The sequence below is a fragment of the Ictalurus furcatus genome, chromosome 9 (genome assembly GCF_023375685.1).
Source record: "Ictalurus furcatus strain D&B chromosome 9, Billie_1.0, whole genome shotgun sequence".
Taxonomy (NCBI): Eukaryota; Metazoa; Chordata; class Actinopteri; order Siluriformes; family Ictaluridae; genus Ictalurus; species Ictalurus furcatus.
This window is the reverse complement of record NC_071263.1, coordinates 23,309,704-23,329,760: the sequence shown is the minus strand read 5'-3', so window position 1 is coordinate 23,329,760 and position 20,057 is coordinate 23,309,704. Positions and strand designations below refer to the sequence as shown.

Sequence of the window (20,057 nt, the reverse complement as noted above, 5' to 3'; positions counted from 1 at the left end):
GGGTTATGAAATGGCCTAGTAAAAGCCCGGATTTGAATCCCATTGAAATGGTGTGGGGGGATTTGAAACGGGCAGTACATGCAAGAAAACCTTCAAACATCTTGCAACTAAGAGAATATCGCTTGGAACAGTGGTCAAAAATTCTAGCAAGCCGATGTCAGAGTCTTGTGGACGATTATGCAAAATGCCTACAAAAAGTTATTTTTGCTAAAGGGGGCAATACTAACTTCTGAGGCCAAGGGTGTACTTACTTTTTCCACAGAAGAATATCACATCTATTGATATTTCTGTTGAATAAATGATTGAAAAAGCTAATTTTCCTTGTGGTTTTGTTCAAGTATTGATATATTTATTAATAGGCACTGTTTCAAAGATGATCAAATGTTCGCTTGCCCAAATAAGTCAAAAAAAGTCAACAATTTCTATGGGGTGTACTTATTTTTTTTATACAGACATTATAAATGTCTTGGCATTTTTAAATACTAGCTACATAATTTGTAGCAGCTGGATTTGCATGTGGAAAATATCAGTAATGCTATGCATGTTTGAGTTTCGTTCCTTCATGCTCTATAGATTTATTTATCAACAAGTTCAATTATAGTAATGTTCAGCCAGCTCAATATTTCCTTAAAAATTTCGCTTGTATTTTTTTTCCACACCACCTGCATAAACATGCCTAACTAGACTAAGGAAAACAAACCCACATACAGGTACACATCCCTACATCACTGAGATTATTACTTAGCTCACTAAAGCATATCACATTTAGTAGGGGGTATGTGACGTTGAGGAAATTTTCCCACCAGTTAATCGACGTGTGAAAACACTGATACCGCCATCACCTGGGGGGCATGAGTGGGGGCGTCTTCCCCCATTGCTTATGAATGCCCGTGCGCCCGTTTGCATTTCATTTTCGCTTTCGAATTAGCAGCAATTGCTTGAATGGTGGGTTCGTTATTATTCTTAATGAAAAACACCACTACAAAACAGTACAATGACAAACTCGCTTATATTAAACATAGAACTTTTGAAACCAAATCTTCCGTCATCGTCTCAGTCAGCTCGCCTCACTCTCGTCACGTGATAAATGAAGTCCGACTCCTGCTGATCTGTGCTACGACTCTGACTCATTCAGCCCATGCTGAAATGAGCTGACGCATTCAGTTTTGAATTGTAGCGTCCCTTCTCTAACTGAACTAAATGATTTTTATTACTATAAAAAATCAACACGACAGTGGGGGCGGTGCCGCAGTGAGCAAGTGATGTAATCGGTGTACAGCCCCAACACCAGTAACACCGGGAACACCGTCTATCGCAGCAAGCCTAGTAGGGGGCAGTTTCCATGGGGTAGCTAAATGAAAAAAAAAATTTGAGCACCATGTATCAACAAAGCATTCATGAGTTGAATCAAGTGTGTTGGGACAGAATTTACTATAAACTGTTAAGGAGTCCTCCATGGACTTAACACTGCTTATTACTTTATTAGATTAAATATATAACCACTTCAAACTTCTTTTTCAATCAGGAAATTTAAGAACCAAGAACCTTAGTACAGTTGAGTAGGGATTACAAATTTTATGTCAATCGCCATTGCTGAGCCAAAGTAAGCAAATAAGCTCAAATTAAATCTATACCCCATCATACAGAAATTGAAAACAATCAGTTATTTCAATTAAAATGTACTTTTGACCAGCAAAGTCAGTAATTGGAAAAATGCTTTCTGAATTAAATGTTTTCATTTGAGTATTGCAGTCCAGTACAAAACTCCTGCTTCTTCTTTCCATGGCCAAGAGCCTGTTTCTGGTATTAGCAACTCTCACTTACTTCCCTCCCTTAGAGGAAACGGGTTTATGTGAGTTGGCACCGATACAACACTCGCTCCAGCCATTTTTGGTGTGGGAGATCATGGGTTATGTTTGCTCCTTCTCTGTAATCAGGAGCAGTCCCCTATGGATAAAGTCTCTGGCCACAAGGCAGTAAATTTGCACCAGGGATCCAAACGAACCTCTATAAGGCAAAACTGCATCAAAGTTAAATTATAAGCTATTTAATGGCTGGATTCAGAGCCAAGGTCCAACATCATTATAGTACTGAGTCAAACTTCAGATTAATGATCTATACTTCAAGGATTAGATCTATTTTCTTCTTTCCCCTTCTCAACAGTCATGCATAATCTAATAATATACATGTTTTGTTTATTATTCTGGGATATTATTCTGTATATTATTCTTCAGTCTGGGAAATCCCTTCACATGGTGAAATTCTGACATTTAACATATTACACAAATTTTGAGATCTAGGCTGAACTGAAACTGGAATATGCTTAATGTACATGGTAAACAGAAACATACTGTAAGTAAAGTTACAGCATTTTAAAATCTGGATGCTGACAGAAGTGAAAACAAGAAAGTCACAGAGCAGGAGCATTGCGGATATTTTAATGGTCGTTATCTGAATACAAATGGAATTAATTAGGCTTATGTCCATTTCACTACAGCACATATCTATCCAACAACTTCGTCAAAGCTTGAAATTCAATGTGTGAGGAAATCATGCTTAAGCAAGGTTTTACACACCTTTAGCCAGACTGACTGTTTTTGCCACCGAGTAGATACTGGATTTTCGATTTCCATGAGCTGTAAGCCGTAATCATCAAGATTAAGACAAAAAGGCTTGAAATGTTTCACTTTATGTGTGATGAATCTAGAATATATGAAAGTTCCACTTTTTGAATTAAATTAGGGGAAAAAATTGAACTTTTCCCACAATATTCTAATTTTTTGAGATGCACCTGTATATAACACATATACACACCTATGCAAGGTCAAATCATGTCTTGCCTGAAATAGCCTTCATGGGTCTTACTGAAACATTACAGGGCTTAAGAGAAGAGATGTGGGAGGATCAGGTTCCAGTGAAGAGGAATGAAAGTAAAAGTTAACGTGTTTTGCATATGAGTGCCTAAACATGGCCCCTGCTTATACCACTAGCAGGGAGAGAAATGACGAGAGCATGCATAGCACAGAGCCAAACTCTTTTCCTTTCACATAACCACTGTCAGTGCCATAGGACCAGTTTGGCATTTAATCATAAAATCTATGAGGAACCAAATGTAGGCCTTTTTTTTTTTTTGAGGAAGCAAATGTACCTTATAACAGATTGTATTCAAACTGTGTTTGCATTTACTGCTGGACCTGAAGATCACAACTGTAGACAGAGAGAAATGTGGCAACCTATTGCCAGATTAAGCTTTCAAAATTATGCTTCCTTCTACCTTCACAGTAACATCCTATTCTATAACAAGAAAATAGTCTATGGGAAAATGCTAACCCCCATTACCCTTCACATCTGCCCAAGCTGAGTATTGTCCTCAGCAGAGAGTGTTTATCTGCTCTGGTTTCAGCCACAGATGACTCTTTTCTTTCCTTGTCTCCCTCATGTTCCCCAGACCTCCATCTTACAACTCCAGAGACATACATTCAGCCCTCATGATAATGACAATTTCTCCTAATGGGCCCCTTGGTAACCACTACACCCCCCTCTATCAACTTTTAGCTGGAAGACAGCCCGTAAAAAAGAAAGACAGAAGAAGCTTGAGTGTGTGAAGAGAAAGAAAGACATCGATTAAATAGTGAGTAAAGGAGGAGGAAAGAGACTGAGAATGAAAGATACAGATGCTAGGGCAATCTACACTGCAGAGAGGGGTAAAGGACAAGATATAAAAAGAGTATTGGCTGAAAACAAGAAGGCAAGGAAGTAAGACGGGGGGGGGGACCCACATCTATCCCCTTCTCTATGATTCTCTCCAGATCATGGAGATCCTGCAACAGAAGGTACTCTATAAAAGGAAAATGACTTCATCCCAACACACACACACACACACACACACACACACACACCAGGGCACTCGCCATGCCTCACTCCTCTTCTCCTCTTTACCTTAATCAAATAAAAGGGACATTCAATCCCTTGTAGACAGATTGGAGGTTCTTGACTGCGCAGAGGAGAAAAGCTATTACGCAACAATTATGTTTTAAGCTAATTAGCAGAAACATAACGGCTCTTAGTTACAGAAGAAACACGCTGGGAAAAAAACAGTCATTCATACACAAGGCCTGGGCGTGCATTACATTAATCATGACATTATTTTTTTTTTTGCTTTTTTTTTTTTTTCATTTATTATTTTTTTTTTAAAGAAAGACTCCAGGAATAAGATCCATGTACAGACTGGATTGCATTGAAATGGAAATGTGGGTGTCCATATAGAAATGACAGTGGCTCAGAGTGTGCGTGTCACTAAGTTTTTTTTTTAATGTATTAATATAAATAAAGAAGTCACTGTCATTCCTATATAGTGCCTTGCATAAGTATCCACCCCTAAAACTTTTCAACATTTTGTAGTGTTACAACCTGGAACTTGCCACCTTACAGCTCCAGGGCCTCCGGTTCAATACTGAGTTCAGGTTACTGTTTTGCATGGAGGTTCCAAAGAAAAATCTGCAAAAATATCAAGATCCAGATGTGCAAAGATGACTGATATACATCCCAGAAGACATGCAGCGGTGAAGGTGATTTTACCATTTATTGACGCAGTGGGGTGAATACATATGCAACCACAAATGACTGCATATTTGTTTAAATAACTTTTGTGTCACAATTAAAAATATATATATATATTCAGCACCTTCAAATGTTACACACATTGTGGAAATCAAATGGTAAAAATCCCAATTAAGTCCATTTCAATTCCAGGCTATAACACAACACAATGTGGAAAAGTTCAAGGGGGTAAATAGTTATGTAAGGCACTGCCTTTTGGTCATATTTATACATTTTTTAGTCATCACTGCTAGTTCTAGGTAGATAGCTAACAAAAGCAAGATTGTCAGGATTTCTGAGAAGATTTCTGGTTATATTTTTAAATGTTTATAATTTTCACTGCAACTGCTATCCAGCTAGCTATAGTAAACCTGACAGGATTTATGAGGGGATTTTTAAGTCATATTTAGAAATGGTACTACAGAAATCTTCACTTCTAACATTCTCCAGCTAGTTAACATAAGTGATAGGTTCTGACAGGATTCCTGAGGATATTTTTAAGTCATATTCATAAATTTCCATAATCGTCCTTGCTAATGTTATCCAGCAAGTTAATGTGAGCTAACTTGACAGTGTTCCTGTGGAGATGTTATATTTATGCTGTGTTTGTGGCGCCTTGTAAGTGGTCATTTGTAAGCTGTAATAACGTCATTTCTCACCTCAGCACATTCAAAGTGTGACGTGGGAAAATATAAACATGGATGCCTCCTCGAAAGCATGTGTTTTGTTTGCTCTGTTAGAGCACATTAAGCTGATGAAAAGCTACTTTAACTGCAATTTTTCAGTTGCAGGTACCTGAGAAGCTACTAGTGCTATGAACATCAAGCATTCATGCAATATTTTGGACTGAAATTGCAGTACAGAAACAACAGCAAGTGGCTTAGCAAGAAGCTAGCCAGTGGACAATAGCTAGTACTTTAGCAACAGGCTAGCCAGCAAAGTTGAAATTTCAAGTTGAGAGGGTGTTTTTGGAGGTTTTAATCAGTTGAAAGTTGAAATTTCACCTGAAATACTCATAATTTTCACTGCTATTGTTATCCAGTCAGCTAACATGAGAAAACCTGACAGGATTTCTGAGAGAAATCTTCATATCCTTCACTGCTAATGCTAGCTAGATGGTTAACCTAAGCCAACAAAACAGAATATTTCAGAACCCATTTTCCAAACCAGCACTCTCAACAGCATGATGTCATACAGTATTATAGTATGTTATTACACACAGCTAAAGCATACCCACGTTTATATCATTAGTACTCTCTAAGCTAGTTCACACATGCATTCATTTTTCATGATTCAGATCGCACACTTACCCGGATCTTGATTGTCCTTGTTTTTCCGCCACAGTTCTTTTTCAGGAGCATTTTCTGAAACGCAAAACCAAGGCAGAAATATTGACACTGATAAGATCCAGGCTTACATCATTCCCGTGTTGACTGTCCTATATTCTCCTTCACCACACCAGTCATAGCCCTCAGCAGAGCTCTGACTTCCCTGCTGAAAAAAAACCCAATAGAAACCCTCATAGAACTGAGACCCTCACAGAATAGAGTCATGGTTTTAATGGTTATAATGGGAATTGTATTGGTTTTAATAGAAACCCTAATGGTCCCTGTGGGTCTATACAGGTAATTTATTGCCTTCTATTGGTGGCATGTTATGCCTAGTGGATAACATTACAATGGTAATAATGGTAACAGTAATGATTTTAATGTTTAGCTGGTGGTTTGTAGCAGTATTTGTAGTGGAAACCATTAGAATTTCTGTGATGGTTTCTATTGTATTTTCAGCAGGGTATATAATAAACATTTAGTGTTTTTTTTTCCTGCTGCTTTGGTGGAGAACCTTTGTGAGCTTGGAGCACTGTGGTGTCAAAGCTAATAAATGCAATACCCAGCATATCGTGAGAATTTCCAAAAGAAAATGTCAAAGCGCATTACTCACTAATTAATGCATGAAATTGTATAGCGAGCAGGATTGGGAAATATTTGCCTAAAGCTTTGCTAATAGTACAGTGTAAACTGATCTTGCTGAGCCTATGCACACAATACCAATGTACACCTGAGCAATCTAACAAATAAAAACAAGAAAATATGTTTTACTGTTTGAAAATGTCGCTAAAAATGTGTTAGAGTTTCAGACACTGAAATGTGTCACACTTTTCTGAGCCGTCATGGGTACTGGGATATCTTTTTATAGCTTTTATCGTCATATCAATAGTAATTGCTTGGTGAATAAGGGTCTGCGCTAGTGCAATGAAGAATATGAATCCCACATATGAGAGAGAACCACCGTTAGTCCCATAAGCAAAGCCCTGCTCAGATTTCTCCTTGGACCGTGTCTCAGTTGTAAGTCACTCTGGATAAAAGATTAGCCTTTCACAGTAATAAATGCGAAAAGCTCACTCAACCGTCCAATCTGGTTTCATCATCTGTCATCTCAACCATTCATGAAGCTCAAACACACCCACCTCAGCCATGTCTGCTGCACATGACCAGCTGCATATGTCTCAGGATTGGTCTGTATGGATTATTGTAACATAGAGAAATTGGAATGACCAAATGTGGAATACTATCCTAATACACAACAGCTGTTCCTGTAGTGAAATACAAAGCTCAGCAATAATATGAATTTAAACACGGCAGTTAAATCAAGACTTGGTCTCAGCATAGAGATTAAATGAAGTTGTCAAAGGTCAACAACAACAAAAAAAGTTCAACTGATTTCAAAGGGTTAAAACGAGAAGTTTTTGACAGCTACTTCAGCAGCAACTATCCAACACCACCTATTCCACTTGAGCAGGCGTTCATGAACTCACACTCAGCCCCCGCTGTCTCTTATAATCTACCCTCACCACAGAAAACTATGGACATATGGAGGCCCTCAGTATGATACCACTCTCTATTCCTCCCTCCTTCAAAACCCTCAACTGTCTTCTCCATATAGCCTGCTCTTCATCTTAGGAGAACTCTGACAGTCTGTCCAAATAATATTAAACATGTCTGCTCCTTCTTTCTCCGTCCTTTTTTAATCCTCCAAACACACACACACACACACACACACACACACAAACACACATGCGCACACACACATACACAAGCTTGGCTTCACCGGGACAGAAACAGAACAGGGAGGGGTGAAGTGACATCTGTCATCCGTTCCTCTCTCTGGAGGTGGTTGGCACAAGGGCCTTATGTGAGAATGTTGATGTGTGTGCGTGCGTGTGCGGGTGTGTGTGCGTGACAGCCTTTTCAAATCCAGGCAACAAAGAGCTATAGTCTGAAAGTGTTTTTTCCCCACACAGTAATAAGCATTAATGGAAACTGTGACATATGCATACTGTACATACAAGAACAATAAACCTTCAATATGCATCATGAAGTCCTTGCAGATTTAAACAGGCATTTACTATTAATCCCTCAATACTAATACTAACTATAAACAATGGCTTTATGAAATTCCTGCATAAACAATGCATAAAAATGATATAAAGTCAACCTGTAAATTATAAAAGTGAGCTCCAAACCTGCTGCATCTTCTCCAGGTCCAGACTCGGCCGACCGGGCTCTCTCCGGTGTATCCAGTATGGCACGGCGGGCTGTTCGAAGTGGCTGAGGATTATGGGTCTGGTGTGTAGTCGTGTGGAGGTGTGTGTGGGTTTGAGGCCTCGAGGTGGTGACGAGCTGAACAGCACAGGGCTGGGGGAAGCACCTGGCTCACACAGGTCCTTCACCTCCTCGTCACTGGAGGCACTGCTGAGCTCGCCGTGTCTGTGCCACCTGCATCCACCCTCAGCACCTGCGGTGCTAGCAATTCCCGCAATACGCTCAAGCTCCTCTTCAGAGCTATGGCGCTCCATGGCAGGCTCCAGTAGCAACCGCACACGGCGGACACGGCCTGGGGAAAGCAGGCCCTGATTAGGCTGCTGACTGGTAGCCAGGGGGGTTAAAACACAGTTCCTGCGGCGCTCTGAAGGACAAAACAAGCTTCAATTACTTCAATATTTATTGTCAGCATGAACAAATTTCACAATACATACCAAGATGACCCTTATGATGTCATTTATGGTTTATTTTGCTTTCACATGCTTTCAATTATGCATCAATTTTCTAATCAACTGGGTCAGGGATTAATCAATCTAATCAGCTGGGGTCATGATAAAACGGTTTTGAATAGTGGAATGGTTTATAATTTGCCAGAAAGAGGATGCATGAGACTGTTGGCCAAACAGACATGAATCCACCACAACACATCCAAGGTGGCTTTGTTATTCTATTGCTTTTAATGGATTTCATCAGCACCAGAGATGTGGAAATAATAGTCATAATGTCAAAACCTGTTCTCGCGGATTACTACGTTATTGTAACTTTGTAGTACCTTGTCAAAAATGGATGAAGAATAAATTGGCTACATAAATATCAGCATACACCCAAGTTACTTCAACATTGCTATGTAGCTAGAGAGACAGATAGACAGATAACATTAGTGTTAGTTTGTTACCCTGCTTCTAACCTAGCTATATAACTACAGGGGCTAGCCAACAGCTAACAGTCACTGCTGGACTTACAGAAAAAGTTACATGCATTAGCCACTTTATTTGAAACACCTGTATCCCTGCTCATCAATACTATTATCCAATTAGCCAAGTGGTCCAATCATCTGGTCTCTTACAAATCTTCAACTTAGTGAACGCATGCCCACTGTAACCTCAGATTCCTGTTCTTGGTGGACAGGAGTGAAACCTGATGTGATCTTCTGCTGTTGTTGTTGCACATCTACCTCAAAGTCTGACATACTGTATGTTCTGAGATACTGTTCTGCTCACCACGGTTGCAAAGAATGGTTAGTTGAGTTACTATAGACTTCCTGTCAGCTTGAACCATTCTGGCCATTCTCCTCTGAAGTTTCTCTCACCAACAAGGCATTTCCAGCATAGATCTGCCTCTCAGTGGTTGTTTCTTTGCGTTCGCACCATTCTGTGTAAACTCTAGAGGCTGTTGTTTGTGAGTTCAGCAGGAGATCACCAGGAGATCAGCAGTTCCTGAAATACTCAAACCAGCCAGTATGGCAACAACATTCCAGGATCAAAATCAAAAAGACCACATTTTTCCCCTTTCTGATGTTTGATTTGAACATTAACTGAAGCTCTTGATGTCTATCTGCATGATATTATGCATTGTGCTGCTGCCACATGAGCGGCTGATTGGATAACTACATGAGTAGGGGTACAGGTGTTCCTATTAAAGTGGCCAGTGAGTGTAAGCATGGCATGACTAACTATGGTAGTATATATTAAGAGCGATGTTTCACTTTACATTCTTTGTGTGTTTTGTACTTAATGTATTGCTGTGTACAGTACATCTATACAAAAGAATGATACTATACAAAATTGTGTATGGACCAGGTCTAGAATTACACCTCAGGTCGAAGTGAGATTAATTCTAAATAAGTCTGGATGCCACACACTTTAGCACATCCTTATATTTCTATAACCTGAGGTCCAAATTTAGATGAAAAAAAAAAAAAAGAAAGTGAGCCCAAAAAAAAAGATTGTGGTTAAGAAGGGATAAAATGAAGACACACACCTCGGTCAATCTGTGCCAGCTCTTGGTTCTCTCCTTCAGAATCTTCGCTCTCTCCACCTTCCTCACTGCCGTGGTAGGAAATCTATGTTTGGAAAGCAACACACAGATCTCATGACTCGTCTCATACCAGAGTTATGATAATGCAATCGTAATACAAAAAGAGTGTGTGGGTGAAGAGTCATTCCTCTTAGAGTCTTACATCTGTTTTTCCACTCTGCAGCATGAAAACATAGCACAGCCATTCATGAAAACATCATAAACGACTTTAGGAACCTAGTAGGAAATTATCCAGATTTTCTTGTTTGTTTTTGACACAAAAATGCCTACATTTTTATATTTGGAATGCTTTTCCAGGCAGGACACAAACGAACAAGTTCCCAGAGAGAGATGTGTGCGTGATCCAAAAACAAAATCGGTCCTAAAAACATTGACAAAAATGTGCTTACTTTGACTAATTCAATTCAATTGTATTTGTATATCGCATTTAAAGGTGTCACAAAGCAACTTTACTGAAATCTAGATTTAGGTTTAGATTTGAGAGCAAGCCCAATGCAACAGTGGCAAGTGGTGGTGGTGGTGGGGGACACCTCCCTGTGACAGCATGAAACCACCACCCTCTTCCAGGTGATACCGGATAGCAGGATTGTAAATCTTTAAAGTACACAGTTGTAAAAGAGTAAGGACAAACAGTACTAAGTGTGCTGAAAAAATATTTTGTATGTGCACTTTATATTATACACTAAAGCAAGAAAGACAGTGCGAGTCTAAATTATTGCAGTGCATGGGTACAAACAGTAGCTACTAAGTGTTGGGTGTTGGGTCACATTCAATCTGCAAAATAATTGTTTTTTCTTTTTTTTTTTTAAATGCTGCACAAATTTGCCTGCTGAATGTTGGATCCAAAACAAGAAGAACAAATTCAAAATGAGGAAGTCTTGCAATGATTGAGAGTCCCACCCAGCAGAACTGCTGTAAAAACATGTGTTGCAAGCTAGGTTGCTCTCAGCCAAAGCCACTTCTTTAAGTGTGAAAACCACCTTAGAGAGAGTGAAAGAGAATGATGGGGGGGGGGGGGGGGGCAAGAAAAACAACAGACTACTCCTAAAGAGTTAAGAAACCCAGTGCAGAGTAATTACCTTGCCTTGCTTGGCCAGGCCAACCAGCTGCCATCTGTTCTCAAGTACACACACACACATGTGTCTCTCTCTCTCTCTCTCTCTCTAACCTCTTGCTGAGCATAAAACCAGTGAAAACATAGGAAAGAAAGAAACCCAGAAAGATGAAGAAGAGGGGGAGAGCAAAAAGCAGAGAAAGTCTGAATGAGATAAATGGCTCTTTCTTGTGGTTGAAGAAGGATTGTAAGCAAACCAGTAAAGTCCACGGACCTAATGAGAGTCTGCTCCAATAGTGAAAGTCTTAGTCTTAAGACCTGACCACTTACTACTCTTCCAATGAAACCACACCTTACGTACACTGGGTAGACAATGACAGATCACCAGTCTATATTATACCACAGCACTCTTAAATTCTGAAATCTGATTGGTCAGATAGTGTTTATGTCCATAACAGCAGCTCTGGTAGTAGTTACAGCTGTAGTTCAAATCACATGATCTTCTGTTTTTGTAGCACATCTACCTCAACCTTTGAAACGCTGCATGTTCTGAGATACTTTTCTGCTCACCGTGGTTGTAAAGAGTGGTTAGTTGAGTTACTATAGACTACCTGTCAGCTTGAACCGGTCTGGCCATTCTCCTCTGAAGTTCCTCTCACCAACAAGGTGTTTCCACCATAGATCTGCCTCTAAGTGGTTGTTTTTTTTGTTTTTCACAGCAATCTATGTAAACTTTAGAGACTGTATACCCTGAGATCAGCAGTTAATGAAATACTCAAACCAGCCTGTATGGCAACAACAAACATCCCAGGGTCAAAATGACAGAGATCACATTTTTCCCCCTTTCTGATGTTTGATTTGAACATTAACACAAGCTATTGATGTGTATCTGCATGATATTATGCATTGTGCTGCTGCAACATGATCGGCTGATTGGATAACTGCATGAGTAGGGGTAAAGGTGTTCCCATTAAAGTCACCAGTGAGTGGAAGCATAGCATGAGTGTAACTATGATAGTGTATTTTAAGAGCAATGTTTTACTTTGCATTCTTTACTGTGACTGCATTTTTCAATTCACAGGTTTATTTGAATGTTTTTGTTCTAATATGTTATTGTTTCTATAGTAACAACTCATTCGCATTCACAGGGATTTGTATGGCAAACGTTCCACCTGATTGAAGACTAGCATTAAACAAAGAACAAGGTATAATTGGGAAAGCTTTCTGTAAGTAGACATTTATTTAACATTTTTTATAGAAGGAGTGTCTAGTGTCAGTGCTTTGTAATGGTGAGTTGTAAGTTTCCCTCCACAGGGAGGTCTTCAGGACAGAGAACTTTGCACTTTCAGGTTTCAGTGCAGTTATTTTTGTCTTTTTAACTGAGAGAGAGAGAGAGAGAGAGAGAGAGAGAGAGAGAGAGAGAGAAGAAAGGTTTGTGATGAAATGACTGATTATGGCTGTTGATTATTTTCTCAGTCATGTTATTTTACTTACTTATACTGTAGTGGTAGTAGTAGTAGTAGTATTCTGTGGCATTTTGTGACAGACCAGATCCCATGACATGAAGGAGGTAAGTTGCCACCCAAGCCACCCACTATTTGGCAATTAAAACCTGCAACTTTAAAACACTTCCACAATATTCCCATTTCCACCTCGTAAAAACGACTGCAGATGTACAGAACGTACAGAAACTCAGAGAAGAAAATAATTGTGAGCAAATACTGTGTATAGATGCTGACCAAACTCTTGATGAAGCACAAAAATTACATTCAAATATTTGACGGACACTTTTATCAAAAGCAACTGGCAAGTGAGGCAGAATTTGATCCAAGCCGATCCAAGCTGTTAAAAGAGGTGAAGTGCTGCAAGAGTTTCCAAGTTTCCACCAAGTGATGAGAAACAAGTGTGAGAAAGAACTGAGAGCCATGAGGGTTGGAGTAATTGCTTGTACAAGAAACACTATTGTCACACTATACATCGTGCATTCTTACAAGTTAAAGCCTCAAACCTCCAAGTGGGTTATCAAATGAAAAACTGTGCACGCATTGGACCATGCTCTTTAAAAAAAATAAGAAATACAGGTTCTTGAACAGAAGAAAAACTCCCCAACATTTCTGCTGACCTACTGCTACAGAAAGAAAATAATAATAAAACGTAAAAATCCTAATGACTAGGAATTTCACAATTTCATTCAGCTGTAAAAGGCCTCAACCCATCATTCAGGTAAAGAATGAAACACTATGTCACACACATTCCCAACCCACTGACAACCAAATACTCTCCAACCCATGAGAGCCTGCTTCCCAGGAAACACTCCCCAGATGGGAGAAAACAAGTCACGACTACGTTTGAGCTTGTAAACGGCAACTTTCCCTACTAAATCCAATATATTAACATTATTACCATTCCTAAATCCATTATTCTCAAAAATGTCTGAGCTGTTAGAGTTGGTTTGTTAGTGTTGGGTTAAATAAAGACTTGAAAGTGTTGGAAGTGAGATGAAACAACTGCTTGCCACATTGTACTTACAATATTTCATGTAGCTTCCTAGCAATGGTATTCTGTGCCATTAATCTCTTGCTTTATCTAACTCACTCACTCATTCACTAATTTACTTTATACCATAGTGCTGTTGAATTCGCAATTCTGATTGGTCAGAAGATGATTAATTTTCTAGAACAGCAGCTTTGACAATAGTGTCAGCTGCATGGTTTGCATGGAATGTGCTCATTCTAATACATTATTGCTTCTACAGGGTTTTGTATGATAGGCGCTCCAAAAAAAAAAAAAAAAGGATTAAAAATAAACATAAGTAATTGTTGATATTGTGATAGGAAATGTTTATATAGCATTTTCTGGAAGGAGTCTCCAGTGTCAGCACTTTATAACAGTCAGAGGTAAAGCTGAAACTTTTTTTGTCATATTAACTCAAAGGCCAGTGGCGGAACAACTGTATATAGCTACTATAATGTAAATGGATGTACTGTGGATATTCGACAACATTAAACATAACTATAAAACGATACAACATACGACATATCATCCATCCCTCCATCCATCCATGTTCCATACCGCTTATCCTACACAGGGTTGCGGAGGAGCCTGGAGCCTATCCTAGGTAACTTGGGGCACAACGCAGGGGACACCCTGGATGGGGTGCCAACTCATCGAAGGACACAATCGCACACCCATTCACACACTACAGACAATTTGGAAATTCCACTCAGAGGCAGGATTTACACCCCAAACCCTGAAGGTGCGAGGTAAATATGCTAACCACTACGCTTGATGTTGCATTAATTAATAAAGTAAAATTGTTAGCATTGGCAAACTATCATGGTATAAGAGCAATACAACACTTCAGAACATGTTGTTATTGGAGTATAACAGTAACTCTGCTTCACATCAGGTCGCATAAAACCACCCTCTTGGTTGATTATTTTCCTATAACTGCATGCCCAGTCATGATTTATTCCTTACATATACATAGCCTGTTCTACATCGAGTATTATATAAGTTAGCAGTAGCAGAGACTTCGACCTGAATTTACTTGACCTACTGTCACAAACAATTCCAATGTTACAATTTCCTTGTGAACTGAAACCCACAAAAATACAGAAGTACTAAACGTGATCGTCTGTATTAAATACACGACTAAGGAGTACTCAGGCTTTAGCAGTTGTTAAACAACGTTTTTTGTTTAGATTTATATACAAGGTTTGCCATTTATTCATTCTGATGAGTAACATTCAAACTGAAAGAAATTACTTTGCAGTAAGTGTGCTTAGTGTGAAGGTCATGTTCATATACTGAACTATCTGGACAATATGATTAGTCCAATAAGAACACTGATAACCTTATAAAATCGCTTCACCCCAAAAAGTGCACTAAAGGTTAAATAGAGACTGAACATGAAGCTAATGTTTCTCATTAAACTAACCAATGCACTGCAAAAAAACAAACAAAAAAAACCCCCAGGGTATTTAGCTAAACAATTTTTGCAGTGGTACTGAATATACACCACTTTGGTTACTTAGTTGCACCACTTTGGTTACTTAGGTACACCACTTTAGCAGAGCACACATTGGATAACATACTTGCATTAACCTTTGAGTTTGCTCTGCATCCTTAGTTAGCTTTACACCACCCACTATTTGAAGTTTTGTGACTTTTCATGTGAATATGTTAGCCTTAAGGTTATCGATAAGCTAATGTGCTCCAAAACAATAACAAAATTCGCATTTAGAAGATATATGAAGTCTCTCTCTACCACCAATACGGATCAACAATTGACTTCCTGTTTCAGTGGAAATTACGTCAACACACTGAATAATGCTACACATTTCAAGGCACTTTACGAGGACTTTAATTATCTTTTTCACAGTGTAAAACTCACCTGCATATTAACACAAACATCCATTTTATTCACATTTATTCAGTGGTCAATCAAAGGTGATGACTTTAAGGAGAGCTCTTCCAATCTCTCCACATCTCCACTGTCTACATTTCATCTCCAGCCTGTGGAAAAAGAGTGCTGCAGCACTGCCAGAAGATACAGGAGAGGGGGGGTGTAAGGTTTCCCACAGTGAAAAGCACTCTGCACAAGGTCACGGTGTGTACGTGCCTGTGAGCCAGATCACTGCCCTGAGGGCTGATCTGCTATGATGGCAATCATGCAACTGTTGACAAGCATAGTCAGATTATTTAGCATAATGCATTGTGTGCATTATGTGAGGCACTGCTACATATGCTAGCACTGAAGTAAAAAATCTGGTAAAACATCTGTTGCTCTACATTGCAGTGCATCACGCCAACCACAGACCTCTGTTCCACACACTGGGAATAACATAAATCTCAGAGACACTCATTTTGTCTTCGTAAACATCCAGGAAGGAGGTGGAGGGAGTAATAAGTGCAACATGTTTTTCTACAAATGCTTCTTTCCGCAAGCACTGGCCTTGTGCTAAGCTTAACATTTGGTGTTGAAATTTAGGAAGGCTGTTCTCAACCTCATGGTGTCTCTCACATGGCAATCCTTAACTCGTTTAAGCTCATACTGGATTTTTCCAATTTCCTTTTCCATAGCTTTCCTTAGAGTTCAACTGAGAACTTTTTTAGTCTGTTCCAAAGGGTTGTTTGTGGCAGACAGACAAAGAAAAAAAAAACCTGGACAATTTAATTATTGTAAAATTGGTTAAAAATGCACTGTAACAATAAAACTGAGTATGAATACATGTGCTGTTCGACAATCCTAAGAATTTTTTATTTATTAAATAATGAGATGTCGTACTTTTTAATCTGTTACTAGTTATGTTTAAGGTTGTGAAACATCTGCAAAATAAATCAGTCCCAATAAACAGTCGTTCCTTCACAGGCCTCCTTTTTTCCCCCTCTCTCTTATAGTTAATAAGACAAATAAAACACAGCTTGTCAAGTTACTAACAAGGCACAAAGCATAAAGCAAGTCCAGAAAACTTAAAGTTACAGCTTTGCTTCTGATTGTTACAAAGCACTCACACTGGAGACTATTTCCAAAAATGCCAAATAAAGATCTCGTCACACAAAACTTCACCATATAAACAATCACAAATGTTTATTTATCTGTTTATGTGGAACGTCTCCCATATACAGTCCCCTCCATAAGTATTGGAACAGCAAGGCCGATTCTTTTGTTTTTTTTTCTATACACACACACGGGCAGCAAGAAACACCTATCAGTTACATGCTCCAATATTTTTGATCACCTTGAAAAATGGTTGGGTTGAAACAAAAGCTGCCATTTTCGAAGTTGTTTAACATGTCTAGATGTAAATATGAGGAAATGAAAGCTGAAATTCTGATCTATTGTCTCATATATCTTTTGATCTCAAACCTAAATGCCTTTGGCGTATAGCAAAAACAACAAAAACAAAACAAAACAAAACAAGAACTGGCTTTGCTGTTCCAATACTTTCAGAGGGGACTGTAAGTCCTTGTGTAAGTTGTACTACAGAAGTGATAACGTTAGAACGAGCACATTAATATAAACGTTGCAGGCAAAACTACGGTCAGAGCTGGTGTTATAGGAAATTAATCAATACCTTCAATCTCATTCACATTTGAGAATTCAACAGTGCTTTGGTATAAACTTCGAAACGCTCTGCAAGTTGAACTTTACAATATAATACAAGCTTTTTCCATCGGATTAGTCTTTGCTCTGCAGAGTGTGAGGTACATTTTATAAACCTACTTTTGTAAGTGAAAATGTCTACACTATGCAGCCTGCCAATTCTAAAACAACACATCTACAGTAAAAACACATGCACATATCACACTTTAATGTGCGAAAGGACGAAATCCAAAAGCGTATTTTATGTGGGATAAGTTGCCTGGTATCAAATAAAGATGAAATTATTATTGTAGTGTCATGCACTGTTTAGTAAAGATGTGCATCATATAACTGGGATCAAGCATCCAGGTTTAGCTGAGCTCTCCATGTTCTTACTAGCAGGGAATAACAACAGGATCTTTTTTTGAGGCTGAATTGCAAATGAAGTTCTACTGGGTACCCTATGTAGTGAGGATACAGAGTGAACAGAAAGCCATTTGGGGCTCATCCTAACTATATAAACCTGAGAAATGCAAAATGAGCTAATTAACAGTAACAAGAAATAACGCTGTGAAGAAATAAATTAAAACCAAAGTGAGATATTAAAAATTAAGACAACTATTTTTATGTGAAATTGTCACTGTTTACATGGCACATCAAAGTATCATGCTTTTGAATACTAAATCCTCAAACTATTTTTTCCCCCCGTTTTTAAAGGACATTTACAGCAGTAATCCACAATCAAATATGTTTTAAGAGCAAGCTAACTAGCTAACATTGGTCTGGCCCACATTACTAAGCACACACACAATATGATGTTAGCAAACATGATTCAAATAGTTTGACTAAACAGTGATTATTCTCATTTATGTTATTTGATAAAATACTTATACAGTTCTGACCTTTATTTCAGTGCAGGAACAAATCTTACATTTTAATTTTCTTTTTGGGCTTTCTGCTTTACAGACTGAGAGAAAAGGGGAAACTTAGCTAGGAACTCCTAAGCAAATTAGCACTAGCTAGCCACCATAACAAAATTACCTAAGAACAAGAAAAGATTATTGTGGAAAAAAGGTCTGTTTTTTTTCTCTGAAGTAGGTTTGGTCTTCCTACATTTGATGTTAGGCAAAGCTACAATGTTTGACAGAGACAGTGGACAGAAAACCCTGCAGGAGCAAACAGAAAGGCTAATCTTTGTTTACAAGCTCAATATTGAATGACTTCTTGGCAGTGTTTACTATATGTCATCGATATACTTTCCTTTTCTTTTTGTTTACTTAAGATGGTTAAATGTGCTGGATGCTAAATGGAAAGGTGAATGCTCTCTCTTTTTGTTACTCATGTATTTTTTATGTCGTGTTTATATTTTGAGAATAAAAATCGATATCATGATATTAATAATCTGTTTGTATTCTTCTGTAGCCTTTTGATCTTTAATACACTCAGAAAATCTGACGGTGTGTACATTTTCAGGACATATAGCAATTAATAAAGGATTTTACACAGTTTACACACACACGCACACATACATAGTTGCATTTTTTTTTTCCCCCTCAGTCTGTGTACTGAATTAAAGAACTCACACTTCATGTGTGTAAAGTGTGTTCAAGAGCTTTACAGTATTGTGTATACAGTAGAGCCCAGCTGTGTTTAAAGTAAGATGAGGGCAGATATACAGATGCTATGTTTGGAATTTTAAAGTAGTTCTTCTCATGTGACACACACAAATATTCTGATGACTTCAGTGCAGTATACTGTAAAAAGATTTTGCAAGCCAGAGAGAGTGAGAGTTATATACCTCTGTCTGAGCATGTGTGTCCGAGACATGAGCACTACTAAGTCATCTGCTAACAGTTTACAATCGATGGTGTTTCTGCCATCAAGGCCATTGTGTGTGTATCTGCAAAAGTGGATGACTAGGTGTGATCATATCAACAGGAATGAATAAAGTTACAAAAAATGCACACAAATGCATACACCCGCAATAGTTTTTCACTTACTATTTCAGTTTCAAGGGCAGACACTGGAGACTCCTTCCATAAATCTTAAATAAATGTCTCTTCACAGAAAACATTTTTTTTTTAATTCTGTACGTTAGGTGTTTGCCATACAAGTCCCTGTGAATTAACCGTTGTTCATAAAAATGGAAAGTATTAGCACAAGAATGCACACAAGAGCGCACACAAAAAATGCACACAAATGCATACACCCGCAATAGTTTTCCACTTACTATTTCAGTTTCAAGGGCAGACAATGGAGACTCCTTCCATAAATCTTAAATAAATGTCTCTTCACAGAAAACATTTTTTTTTTAATTCTGTACATTAGGTGTTTGCCATACAAGTCCCTGTGAATTAACCGTGGTTCATAAAAATGGAAAGTATTAGCACAAGCACAGTAACATAAAACTGTGATCTGCTCACAGCCAACACGACTGTCAGAGCTGGAACAGCTGTTATAGATAATCCATCAACAATTTCTGACCAATCAGAATACAGAATTCAGCAGTGCAGTGATATAAGTAATATTTATGAAAGATCTGATAAACTACTTTCAAATTTTGATTTTAAGCTCACATTCTGAGAAATAAGGAAACATCCAATTGTCGGAAGTTTGCTGATATAATACATGCCATTTCTTTTTACACCTTTCTTAAAACAGCAAGTTTGACAAGTTG

General features: G+C 38.4%; 1 protein-coding gene across 3 annotated transcripts in view; it reads right to left on the bottom strand.

Moving 5' to 3' along the window:
* si:dkey-16j16.4 (uncharacterized) overlaps positions 1-20,057 on the bottom strand; it is a 32,920-nt gene that overhangs the window by 4,210 nt on the left and 8,653 nt on the right. For 2 of the 3 annotated variants that reach the window (XM_053632244.1, XM_053632245.1), the window contains exons 2-4: positions 10,182-10,263; positions 8,123-8,565; positions 5,910-5,963 (exon numbers count right to left, since the gene is read on the bottom strand). In XM_053632244.1, the coding sequence (XP_053488219.1) occupies positions 5,910-5,963; positions 8,123-8,565; positions 10,182-10,263 (579 nt within the window). Of the gene's footprint in view, positions 1-5,909; positions 5,964-8,122; positions 8,566-9,421; positions 10,264-20,057 lie in introns of all 3 variants that reach the window. The other variant, XM_053632246.1, reaches the window with a different exon arrangement.